The following is a 12,962-nucleotide window of genomic DNA, read 5'->3' as shown; positions in this document are numbered from 1 at the left end:
AAGATATGAGTTTTTTTTTTTATTTTATTCATGATGGGTTGAAAGGTATGATGTATTCACTTCCCCATTGATCATAAACACTTTCATTTTTTTGATAAACCTGCTCTTGAGTCAATTGGCTTGGTTGAGTTTCAGGGAAAGTTGAACCTTCTTTCGTGTAGACATTATAAAATAATCCATATGAATTGAGAAGCTCTTGATCTAGACCTGTTTCACCTAGTTCTCTCGCCAAAATTTTATCTTCTTCATCCAACTCTTCATCATTTAGTAAAGTATTTTGCGTTTGTTGTTTCTTTGGTGTGGATTCACGAGTAAAGCTATTTTGATAATGTAGTGGATGATGTTGAGAAACCGGTCGTTCTTTTGATTCCTCGGAGTTTTGGAAATTCTTTTGACCTGGAAATTGATTTTCTATTTGATTTTGATATTCAGGTGGTTGTTGATTTTGACCTTCATACCGACGCTGAGAGTATCGGTGATTTTGCACTTGGTTGGTAACTTGGTTTTCAACTGGAACTCGTCTATGTTGGTTCAGCAATTGCCGTTCCATTTGATGTCGTTGGTGAACATTCATTTGATTTTGAGCACTCAGAGAGTGTCCAAAATTGTGATTTACATCAAAATTTTCATTTCGTTGCTGAATTTTGTTTTTATGTATTGGTACCTCTGTTAAATTCCGCATTGTTTCCCAAAAATCTAATCCTTCTTCATCCTCCTCCTCTTCATGCAACTTCTGATTAGTTACACCCAATACTGTGCTTGGTCTCATTTTTGAATTGTTGCCAGTTTTAAATTTTGAATTTTCAGCAGCAGTAGCCAACTCAACTGCTTGTGTAAGAGGAGTCATGGCATTTGAATCCGACCGATTTTCGTTTTGATCGTCAGTATTTAGTAACCTCAAAAGATCTGATTCACCTCGATTTGCTTCTTCAGTCTTTGAATTTAAAAGGTTTTCCAGTGGCGAGTCCTGGTGATGGTGGTGATGATGATGATGATGATGGTGTTGAGTGGTAGTTGCATCGGTAAATACATTTGGAGCTGAGGAATTTAATTTGGGTACTTGAGTCATTGGTGGTAAATAATTGAAGTGCAAAAATCTTGACATTTGTTCTTCGGGTTCTACAATACTACCTGGTGTACCTGAATCACGTCCAGAATTCAGTGAGTAATGATGATGCACATGTTGGTGAATAACTATCAGTAAAGAATTTGATCTTGCATAGTCCACTAATAATTGAGCTGTCTCGCGATCTTTAATAGCTCCTACTTTAGATTTTTCTGACTTAAATTCAGCATCTGTTGACTTTGAGTTTAACTGATAAAGCCATTCTACTTCGGTTTTAATGTTATTGTTTGGTTCAAGTTTTCTTCTTTTTACTTTTCTTGCTGCATCTGAATCATCATATGATTTCGATAGTTCTTCTTGTTGACGAGTCAAGTTTTCCAAGACTTCAGATGAATTACCATTAGTTACATTTTCCACTTCTCTTTTAATAATTGGATCTGCTTTTCCCCTAACCACTTCGGTGACTAATTTTCTCCATCTATTTCTGCAAGTTAATGATGGTCTGCTCTCAAAGGCACTACAAACAGTTCTCCATTTGGTACCATATAATTTAACTTGTTTAATTAATAATAAATCCTCCTCTTGTGTCCAAGGTTTTAGTCTGTCCTTAGTCTTCGGGTCAAGCACTTCCATATATCTTTTTGCACATTGATCATCAGTTCTTCCCTCTATCTCTTGAGCAACTTTTAACCAAGATGTACCAAATTTTTCAAAAGCTCTCACTAACATTTCATCTTCTTCCGTTGTCCATTTCCCTTTACGCAATGCTGGATCTAATGAGTTGCTCCATCTTTTGCGGCAATCCTTACTTTTTCTAGAACCGTCTGACGAAAGTAAATCTGAAATTTTGTCCCAATCAACTGAATCTATGTTATTATTGTTTTGACTTAATTCCACTTGCAATAACCTTGATAATTCAGCATCTTCCTCTTTTGTCCAAGGTTTCCGCGCCCCTTTTCTAAATGTCTGAAACCCTAATGATTCTGTTACTGCTAATGGATCAATTGGTACCACTCGCTTTCTTGAAGATTTAGTGTTATCGGTTTGATTCATATTCTCTCCAACTTTACTTCTCTTTACTTCATTAGTTAAAATTCAGTTTTTTTGGCAAATATATTTATTAGACTTCCAATATCCAATTTATATAAAATGGGTCTCTATTGTGATATATAGTGTGGTGCTGACTTTTGTAGTAATTTTTGATAATATACTTAAAGTAATCAAAGTTCGCTATCAAACAATTATAAATAATCGTTAATACTAAGTGTTTTACATTTGTACTATTAAACCGTTTTATGATTCAACAAAAATTGGTAGCTCATTTGCATGAGATTATGCATTCTGCTTATCGTGAATTTATACAAGATCATCATGGGTGTCTCTATCAAAAAACTTCTACATTTGTGGCTAATACACGATATACTAAAAACATTATGGTAAAGTATACGAAGAGTTGACGTTATGTATCCTTGGGCTTTAATTCTGCGTCTCTAATCTCTTTGTTCTCTATCAATCGCAACAAATTTCTTAAAAGTATTGATATAGTCACCTTACCAATTGAAGGAACGTATAATCCAGCTCTTTGTTTAATATCGTCATCAAAATTTTTGAAACTTGAAAAATTTATGACAACAGAACCATGAGTAACAAGATCGACTGGAAACTTGTAATTTTCTGAAGGAACTCCGGTGATTATGACATCGCATTGAGGAGCTAAAGTTTCAACAGTATCTTTTTCGTCCAAATCTACGACCAAATGTCTATGCTCCAGTAAATCATCACCTCTAGTAAATTGTTGAATGTTATTTATGTCAACTGAATAGACAATTGCTCCATCATTTGCTAATAATGCAGCTAGTGGTCTCCCAACAATTTCAGATCTATTAACAATCAAAACTTTTTTCCCGTATAATCTGTTTCCATAGGGTAAAATATTATTATAAACCCCCAAATACTCTAGTATTTTAACCATTGCCAAAGGTGTACATGGTAATATTGATTTCTGTTGGTTTTGAGGTGGATCTAGGAATCTAACATTATGATATAAATTATGATAATATAGAAAATTTAATCCCTCCACATCTTTTTCAGGTGATATTAATTGTTGTAAATATTGATCTTGTTTATCTCCAAATACCGGAAAATATACCATAATTCCATTGACTTGATCATCTTTATTTGCTTTTATTAAGGAAGTTTCCAATTCATTCTTATTCACTTCAATTAATTTGTAATTAAATCCCAATGATTCACAAGTCTTTCCTGTCCAATTGGCATACATCTTTGCAGCTGGATCTCCATTTGCCAAAAACCCAACAAGAGTTGGTCTAAAACTCAATCTTTTAACGGCTGAAATTACCTCTTCTTGATATGGTTTGGCGATAGTTGAAGCTAGTATGGTTCTTCCGGCTGGTCTAGACATCTTGCACGAAACTTATCCAAATTTTGAAAATGATTCTTCTTATTTGCAAATCAAGTGATATTGAATTTCTTGCAATGGTTTATACAACACGAATGTAGTTCCAATTCTATTTGATGAAATTTATTAGATAAATCTTTGATGTTACAAGCACATTGAACTTTACACAAAAATAAAAAATTAGAGTACAGTAATTAAATTTGACTCCCTCCCCTCTTTTCTCATAAACTCGAAATCTTAGTAGAAGTATCTTTTGAATAGTTCACAGAGATTATAGGCAATATACATCAATTGGCAAGTTTCGTTTATTGAATCAGTACTGATTCCTATTTTGCTAGTAACAGTTTCACAAAGACAAGGGTCATCTTAAATGAGCAGAAGCGTTCTTATACAAACTTTGCCAAATATAAGCTTCACTAAGCATCATCTCAACATCTTTTTCCTTCCAATCCGATGTAGGCGGGTTTTGTAAAAACAATAAAATTTCTTGAAAATCCTTTTGTTGCAAAATAGTTGAAAATTTAACCAAAAATGCAGCGCATACATAAGTATGAAACGTGTTAAATCCTAAAGGTTGCTCACTCAAATAGGTATCCCACATTCTTATAATAAGATTTATAGGCATTTCTCTCATTAACAAACAATTCATCCATCGAAAAGAAAATTGCAAAAATTCCACTCCTTCGTTTTCAAAATGTGTTAATAAATTCTTATCTATCTTTGTCATTAAATTTTTTAACTCATTTACTTGTCTTATAATTCCGGGTTGCTCGTGTATGTAATTATCGGTTATATTTTCCAACAACCTTGATAAGCACCAGTATGTGTCTGCTTCAATAATTGATGTTACTCTTTTACTCAATAATGATGTATCAAAATTATCCAAACAATAATGCTCTAACTTTGGATCGTCTAGTAAGGATATTTCTTTCTCATCTATATCATTTCCCGTTGCCAAATATCCAGGGATAAATAATTCATCATCATCGTCCCCTTTAAATTTCTTCCTTTGTAGTTGCCACAAATAATTATTCAAAAACAATTGATAAAATGGAGTTGCTAAGTCATTTATACCTTGGACATACCCACTTGCCGGATGTCTGATTGCCCAGAGATATAGTACTTTTCTAAGTGAAATTTGGGTTTTTTTATTCGTGTATAATGGAATTGTTGGGTTGGTTCTTTTGACATCAATTTTAATTTGATGATATAGTAGTTTTTCTCTGCTAGCGCTTGATAACGAAGATGTCAGGTTATTTTCTGCTTCATCAAAATCTATTTGAACATTTGAGATTCCTTCCAAATACTCTTGTCTTTTTCTTTTCAAAGTAGAATTTTGTCTAGCTTTATTGGTCGGAAGATAACCAAGTAGTAGTAACCAAGATAAAGCTCTTAGTTCATGCGGTATACCATTCCATGATAATTTTCTCAATTCTTGTAGGTCAATGATATTGTTGGCTGTTAAGATTGTTCTAAACTTTGCGAACTTGCTATTTAATTGATTTAATTTATTAATTTCAATTTTTGTTTTCATATCCTCGATGTCCATCGATTCTTTGTTGATGTTTTCGCCATTTAACTGAACAGTTAAATCAGGGTATAATGAATCAATCACGGGACCCGAGTAAGAAGGTTTTGATTTGAGCTCTATATCTGCATCCCAATCATCATCTGAATCTTTATACTTAACACGTCTTTCTGATTTTGAAGTTGATGAAATATTCCCACTACTACTGCTTCTATAATTGCTGCCTTGTAATGACGGAGTATGATTAATATGTGGACTTGAGTTGTTGTTTGACTTCTTATACGACAAACTGCCGTATATATTGCTATTTGCTTCTTCTATTGAATCTCTACTACTGTTTCCTGTTAAAGATAAATTCTTCAAAAATGATGATAAATTTTTACCTTTCCCACCCTGTACTTCAAAAATAAATTCATTTGATGATCCATTATACACTTGAGCCATCTCTTGTTTCTTTTTCCCCATATTGGGTTCAATCAACTTAATATTGGTTAATGATTTATAATTTAATTGATTATGTTTATTAAGTCAAACATTAGTGTCTCGTAATTTTAATTTTTTTGCTGTAATCGAACGGATTTGTGTTATTTTTCACTTTGAATGTGTTAGCCTTATATAGCGTTAGGTCTATAGTTGTAAAAGTCTATGCTAATAATTACATTATTACAAGAATAATACTTAGCTGTAAACTCTTAAAAAGATTTATACATTACATTCAATTGTTTAAATCAAGGTAATTGAATAGATGATAGAGAGTGAAAAGGAAAACTATATCATTGAATTCTAAGTTTATTATCTAACTCTTTGCTAAACATACTCTTTAATTTACTAATTGATCGTATGAGTCACCCAATTCATGTTTCAAAAAATATTTTTTCACTTCAACTCCCCATCTGTATCCAGAAATGGTCTTATTTGAGGCTATCACCCTATGGCAAGGAACAATCGCGGCAATTTTGTTAGCACCGATGCAACCACCAATTGCTCTACTTGATGTAGGCTTCATTCTTAGTTTTCTTGCTATATCTCCATAAGTTGTAACTTCACCATGAGGAATTTTCATCAACTCCAACCAAACTTTACGTTGTAAACTAGTTCCAAATATAAACTTGATTGAAAACTTTTCAGATCGTGAAGGATCTTCTAGCAATAACTTGAATTTATCAATTGTAATTTCGGTTAATGATTTGTCTTTCAATGTTGAATATGGTAATAATTGATATTGGTTTGAAGATTTGAAATCTATGACTAACTGATTTTTCAACTGATCAAGACTATTACCTATGGACGCGTAATAAATCGTTCCAAACTCATCCAAAACAACCAAAGCATTAAAATGTTTACTTCCAATGATATTGTAAAACAACCTTTGTTGTTTCATCTTGCATTTTGACGTGAATTAAAATTTTAATGATGATAATGATGGTAAAAAATCAAAATGTGTATTTTTGAATCTCATATAAGTAAACTAGAGTACTTAAGCTAAGTATTTTAAAATTTCGAACAATCCAAATTGGTAGCTGGTGCCACAAAAATAATTTTCATCTTCTTTCATAAATTAGTAAATTTTTATCACAATTCAAGAAACTCATTCATTTCAAGTACACGCACACGATGTCAGTGATTGGAATTACTTTTGGAAATACTACCTCTTCTATAGCGGTGGCATCACAAGATGGAAAAGTTGACGTTATTGCAAATCCTGATGGGGATCGTTCAATTCCTTCAGCATTATCATATGTTGGATCAGATGAGTATCATGGATCACAAGCTGAATCAAGATTAATAAGAAATCCAGATAACACAATTGTTAATTTCAGGGATTTTATTGGAAAAAAATTTGAAGATATTAGTGAAGAATTTTCTTTTGGTGCCAAATCAAAAAATAACAATGGTGAAATTGTATATGAAATTAAAAATGAAGGAAAGACAGAAATTTTATCAGTAAATGAAGTTGCAAAAAGACATTTAAAACAATTGAAATTAGCAGCGGAAGACTACATTGGTAAATCAATTGAAAATGTTGTTTTAGCAATTCCAACTGATTTCAATGATACTCAAAAACAAGAACTTACTAAAATTTCTAAAGATGTTGGATTAAATATTTTACAATTTATAAATGAACCATCAGCAGCGTTATTGGATCATTTGAGTGCAGAAGAAAATAGATTATCCCAAGATAAGATTTATGTAGTAGTAGATTTTGGTGGTATCAGATCAGATGCAGCAGTCATAGCCGTTAGAGGTGGTGTTCTTACTATCTTGGCTACTTCACATGAATATGGATTAGGTGGTAATAAATTAGATGATGCTTTATCTGAATTTTTTGCAAAAGAATTTGAGAAAAAGAACAAAGTTGACCCAAGAACTACAAAGAAATCATTATCAAAATTAAAAGCTGAGTCTCAAGTTGTTAAAAAGACTTTATCTAATGTTCAAACATCTACTTGTTCAATAGAATCATTAGCTGAAGGGATTGATTTCCACACCAGTATTAACAGATTAAGATACGAGTTGACTGCAAGAGATCCAATATCGAAAATGACTGCTTTTGTCGAAAAAGTAATATCAAAGGCCGATCTAGAACCTTTAGATATAGATGAAGTATTATTAGTTGGGGGTACATCTAATACTCCAAAATTAGCTACTAACATCTCATACTTATTTCCAAAAACTACCAATGTAATTGCCCCATCATTAGATTCAAAAGCATTGAATCCATCAGAGTTAGTAGCTCGTGGTGCTGCATTACAAGCTTCATTGATTGAACAATTTGATGAATCAGAAATCAAGGAATCTTTACAGCCAATTGTTGTTAACACTCAGCACTTATCAAAACCTATTGGTATAAAAGATGCAGAAGGTAATTTTCAACCAATTTTAGTTGCTGAAACTGCTTACCCTATCAAAAAATCAATTGAAGTCACAAACGGGGATTCATCATCAGTGTTAATTCCATTATACGAAGGGGTCAGAAAAATTAAAGAAACAATAGTTGAAGTGGAAAAAGATGAAGATGATTCTGATGAAGAATCAGAGGAAGAAGAGCCAGAAGTTGAGAGGGAAGCTGTGTATGAAGCTGATAATTTATTAGCTGAATTATCATTAAAAGATTTAAAACCAAATTCAAAGTTGGAAGTTACTGTAAATATTACTCAAAATGGTGTATTACACGTGTCTGGTAGAGAATTAAAACAAGGAGCTTCAGCCGTAAAGGGTGAAGTATCGGTGTCTCAATAAATGATTTGGTTATTTTTATAGAGATATAGACAATTGATATATCATTTGTGAAACAGTTTGTGCGTTCTCAGAACTAGCATATTGTGGGTTTATTTCTTCTAATCAACATATGTATTTTAAGCTCACTACATAAGGGACGCCTACTGCTTAAAATACAGTAGTGGACTTGAGGCATTACCTATCATCATAATTCAATCAAGAATTAAGAAGTTTATCCTATATTTGAACACACTGTCAATTGATGGATTACATAGCATTTCAAACACAACTTTCGACACTCAGCTTTCCTTATTTACTTTGTTCGTCTTCTTCACTATTGATTATCAGGTGATTTATCAGTCTTAATCGACTTTTCTCATAATTGATTCGTTATTAATGACCACTTCTTCTGAGCATCGGGGCCTGCTATTGCTAGTCATAAATGCTTATTTTTTAAAAATTGAAAAAAATGGTTCCTTGGCCCAGTTGGTTAAGGCGTGGTGCTAATAACGCCAAGATCAGCAGTTCGATCCTGCTAGGGACCATATTTTATCTTTGACGAACTTTTTTTTTGAAACAAAAGTCTAGACTATATTGAATTAAAAACATAAGTACTTATCTGCTCTACAGGTGAAGCCTTGCTGACATTGCTTGAAAATGATTCTCAAACAATTTCGTTAAATCATGATTAGTAATACTATTGTGAGATTCAATTTTATTTTTATTAAATTTTTGAATTATTTTGGATTTAGTAATGAAATAAATCTTTAAATCACTATCATATGAATTTTTTTCTTGATTGTGATGAGAGTGAGTTTAACAGGTTCAACACTTCTATATATTCAATGATTCAAAGAAGTTCGGGATTTTAATTACTTAGAAAAGTTAACTTCATTTCAATGATATGCATTTCGTAACTCAATTGTTGTACATTAATCTAATAACTAACTATATAGGTTGTTTAAAAAATTAGACTAATGAAATGCAAATAATTTGTTATCATTAACGATTTATCATACCTTATTTAAAATCTTTTACATAATTCATGAATAGCTTCATCATTCATTAATAAAGCATTAGCAACTTTAGACATTGCTTTCTTTTTTGAACTATCAATAGCAGTACCAACTAATAAATTTCTAATTTTTAAATTAACTGTAAATTTTCCAAATTCATTTTGACTTACAATATATTCTGGTTTTGTTCCTGTTTTGGTACCAATTAAAGCATATAATTTATTTTTTGCTTCAACATTTAATTCAATATTATCTTTAATTTCTATTGGAAATAAATCAGTATGAATTGGTGAATCAGGAATAAAAGGTTCTTCTTCTTCTGAATTTAAACTCGCTTTTTCTTCTTCTTCTAATTTTTTTAATTTTTCTAATCTTTTTTGTTCATTTCTTTCTTTTCTTTGTATTCTAACAGGTTTTTCAATTTCTAATCTTTGTAAAGCATATTTTTCTAAAACTTTTGTATTTTTTAATGCATTTGTTGCAGCTCCTAAACTTGCATCTTTTGAACTTGAAGCTATACCACGACCTAAAAATTCAAAACCCATTTTACAATCAACAACAAAATTAGTAGTTATACCATCTCCAGCAGTAACTATTTCATAAGTTGGACGTAAATCAGCTCGACCAATTATAGCATATAATTGTGATTTTGCATCTCTATCAACTGGTGGTTTTAAATATTGATTTTTTAATTGAGTTAAAGTTGGTGCATATAATTGTTCAAGCCATTCTTGAACTTCTTTTAAATCTGAACCTCTTTCAATAGCTAAAGCACCAACATAAGCTTCAAAAACATCAGCATACATTTTTTGATCAGCTGGTTTTGTTGAATCAACTGCAAAATTAGTTCTTAATTTTTTATCAAATCCATATTGAAAAGCTAATTTTTTTAACATATTATTATTTACTAAATCTGATCTAATTTTTGATAATTGACCTTCATTACATAATGGAAAAGTTCTATAAATTGTTAAAGTTACCAAATTATTTAATATTGAATCACCTAAAAATTCTAATCTTTCATTATGAGCTTGTATCATTGCTTCAGCTCCTAAATAAGTTCTATTATTAACTCCAGATTTATGAACAAATACTTTTTCAAATAAACTAATATCATTAATTTTTGGTAATGGTGGTAAATCATTATCAATACCAGTAATTGAAATTTCATCAATTTCCTTTTTTGGAATTTCATATTGTAAAGGTTTTGGATTTTCAGATTCTAATTTTGATAATTTAATTTGATCTTCTTTTGTAATTTTAATATCATTTTCATATATTTGATCAAGTATTGGTACTTCACCTAATTTATATTTTGATTTTATTTTACATGCTAATGCCATTAAATCACTTGATTTTAATTCATTTCTTGTTGTTGAATCTATATTTGAAGAATTTATTAATTTTATTAATTCATAATAATCTGGTGCACTTTTTATTATAAGACCAACATTTTTTTGAACTAATTTAGCTGCATATTCTAATCTTTGTATATCAAGAAATCCAACATAAGAAGGTTCTTTATCAAATTTAGCTTCACCGAATGTCAGAATTTTACTGACCTCACTGATGCTAGTTTTGACTTTTTTAAAACCTTCATCATTGTCTTCACTGATGTTAGTTTTAACTTTTTTCAAACCTTCATCATTATTTTCAAGTGTTTCAGAAGCTGGTCTTTTTATTCCTTGAGTTATTTCTGGAGATTTTGATCCAACTGGTGTGTGTGTAGTAGTAGATAATGATGCAGTAGTAGATAATGATCCACTACGTTTGAAATCATCACTTGAACCTCTCATGGATTTCAAGAAGTCAAGAAATGCAGAATCAGACATAGTACAATATCTGGTTCTTCTTCCTTGCTTCAAATGGTTTAAAATTGGAAGGTATATTGGTTGATATGATGTTTTGATAAATATGGTTGATATATGTTGTATACATAAAAACGTAAATTATATATCTGAGGAAAAAATGTCAATATTTTTTATCACCAAAATTTTTAACTATAGTTCGTGTGAGTATCAAAATTTGTTTCAGATTTTATATTATGAATATTCTCTTGAATTTATTAATGAGTTACTTCAAATCTCACGTTCAAAAGGTTACTCAACTTCATTTCTACAAATACATATATATAGGTTTACTACTGTAATCTCTTCGAGATAAGTTTCAGAGAGAATCTAGAATGATTAGACCACTACAATTTGTTAGAAAAAATGTTCCATTGAGTTAAGTATTGAGTTAGGGATGTTGATGCCTATTCATTAAATAGATGTGATATATTAGCATTAAACTTACTTCAATGGGAGAAGATGATTCGGTATGGTCATATGGCAAAAATGGCAGAATATTACGCTTATAGCTAACACTTTCTTGCACCTCCATGGAATAGTTTTTGTAATATATGAATCGTATTTTTAATCAAGACATCATTAGGAATAAGTTGGTTTTTTTGCAACAATTTTTAAAATAATTGTATGGACTTAATTGTTACTTAGATGTATACCAGTTACTAAATTAATTATAATGACATAACCACACCAAACGCTGATTTTAAAGAGCATCAGTGCCTTAAATGCATTTTCTTTTAAATTATAAATCGAGTTACAAATTGGGTTCATTTTTTATTACCGCTCAACTCTATGATTTTTCAGTTTAGTGTTTTTTTTTTTTCAAATTTCAATCTGGAGTATCAATTAAATATATATAAATCTACCAACAAATCATACTGTAAATACAAACAAATGTCAAAAGCTTCGGTTAAACGAGTAGTAAATACAAGTATGTTAGATCTATATCTATACAAATTTCAATTGATTTAAACAAAGTTTGTTTACTGACTTCATTCATAAATTAGTTCAAAAATTTTATCCAATATCATTAGCAGATAAATCATGGGATAATACAGGACTTTTAGTAGATTCATCAATAAATAATGAAGATGATTCAAACATATCTTCAAATTCAACTTCTTCAAATTCATTAAATCTTAAAATTTTATTAACTATAGATTTAACTCAATCAGTAACAAATGAAGCAATTTCAAAAAATTGTAAATTTATAATGTCATATCATCCATTTATTTTCAGGGGTTTAAAATCAATAAATCAAATTGATCCTCAACAAAAATCATTAATTAAAATTATACAAAATCAAATAAGTGTTTATTCACCTCATACTGCTGTTGATAGTGCTTATGGAGGAGTAAATGATTATTTAGTTCAAATTATAACAAATAATAATTTAAATTTGAAAAATTCCAAACCAATAAAGCCAAATTTAGAAAATTCAAAATGTGGAATGGGTAGAATTATTGAATTAAAAGATTCAAAAACAATTTATGAAATTGTTGATTTAGTTAAATCAGGTTTAAAAATAAATCATTTACAAGTTGCAATATCAAATAATGGTATAAATCAGAATATAAAAACTATTGCAATTTGTGCTGGTTCTGGAGGCGATGTTTTTAAAGGTGTAAAAGCTGATTTATATTTTACAGGAGAATTATCTCATCATGAAACTTTATTTTATAAGGAAAGTGGAAGTCATGTTATATGTTGTAATCATTCAAATACTGAAAGAGCATTTTTATATGTTATACAAAGACAATTAATTGATGAATTAAATATTGATGAAAATGATGTAATAGTAAGTGAAACAGATAAAGATCCTTTTACAACTTGGTAAGACTTTTTACAACTTGGTACAAGTATAAAA

At 30.4% G+C, this 12,962-nt stretch overlaps 7 protein-coding genes across 7 annotated transcripts; 2 read left to right on the top strand and 5 right to left on the bottom strand. All coding sequences in view use genetic code 12, as the record gives it.

Moving 5' to 3' along the window:
- Positions 1 to 28: 28 nt before the first annotated feature.
- BAS1 (Myb-related transcription factor BAS1) lies at positions 29 to 2,119 on the bottom strand (the record flags this gene model as incomplete). The annotated part of the gene is made up of 1 exon (XM_051755751.1): positions 29 to 2,119. The coding sequence occupies one exon, from the start codon at positions 2,117 to 2,119 to the stop codon at positions 29 to 31; it is 2,091 nt and encodes a 696-aa protein (XP_051616241.1).
- Positions 2,120 to 2,525: 406 nt separating this feature from the next.
- Positions 2,526 to 3,488, bottom strand: KGF55_001199 (methylenetetrahydrofolate dehydrogenase (NAD(+)); the record flags this gene model as incomplete). The annotated part of the gene is made up of 1 exon (XM_051755750.1): positions 2,526 to 3,488. One exon carries the CDS (start codon positions 3,486 to 3,488, stop codon positions 2,526 to 2,528), a length of 963 nt encoding a protein of 320 aa, XP_051616240.1.
- Positions 3,489 to 3,846: 358 nt separating this feature from the next.
- On the bottom strand, positions 3,847 to 5,478 carry GYP1 (Gyp1p; the record flags this gene model as incomplete). Its single annotated transcript, XM_051755749.1, has 1 exon — positions 3,847 to 5,478. One exon carries the CDS (start codon positions 5,476 to 5,478, stop codon positions 3,847 to 3,849), a length of 1,632 nt encoding a protein of 543 aa, XP_051616239.1.
- Positions 5,479 to 5,833: 355 nt separating this feature from the next.
- Positions 5,834 to 6,394, bottom strand: KGF55_001197 (methylated-DNA--protein-cysteine methyltransferase; the record flags this gene model as incomplete). The annotated part of the gene is made up of 1 exon (XM_051755748.1): positions 5,834 to 6,394. One exon carries the CDS (start codon positions 6,392 to 6,394, stop codon positions 5,834 to 5,836), a length of 561 nt encoding a protein of 186 aa, XP_051616238.1.
- Positions 6,395 to 6,627: 233 nt separating this feature from the next.
- SSZ1 (Ssz1p) lies at positions 6,628 to 8,253 on the top strand (the record flags this gene model as incomplete). The annotated part of the gene is made up of 1 exon (XM_051755745.1): positions 6,628 to 8,253. One exon carries the CDS (start codon positions 6,628 to 6,630, stop codon positions 8,251 to 8,253), a length of 1,626 nt encoding a protein of 541 aa, XP_051616237.1.
- A 1,003-nt stretch (positions 8,254 to 9,256) lies between these two features.
- Positions 9,257 to 11,080, bottom strand: DCR1 (ribonuclease III; the record flags this gene model as incomplete). The annotated part of the gene is made up of 1 exon (XM_051755744.1): positions 9,257 to 11,080. One exon carries the CDS (start codon positions 11,078 to 11,080, stop codon positions 9,257 to 9,259), a length of 1,824 nt encoding a protein of 607 aa, XP_051616236.1.
- Positions 11,081 to 11,989: 909 nt separating this feature from the next.
- Positions 11,990 to 12,932, top strand: NIF3 (Nif3p; the record flags this gene model as incomplete). Its single annotated transcript, XM_051755743.1, has 2 exons — positions 11,990 to 12,026; positions 12,103 to 12,932. 2 exons carry the CDS (start codon positions 11,990 to 11,992, stop codon positions 12,930 to 12,932), a joined length of 867 nt encoding a protein of 288 aa, XP_051616235.1.
- Positions 12,933 to 12,962: the final 30 nt, after the last annotated feature.

This window comes from Candida pseudojiufengensis, assembly GCF_024610245.1.
Source record: "Candida pseudojiufengensis strain CBS 10847 chromosome Unknown scaffold2, whole genome shotgun sequence".
In the NCBI taxonomy this organism is placed as follows: Eukaryota; Fungi; Ascomycota; class Pichiomycetes; order Serinales; family Debaryomycetaceae; genus Lodderomyces; species Lodderomyces pseudojiufengensis.
This window is presented reverse-complemented; position numbering and strand designations above follow the sequence as displayed.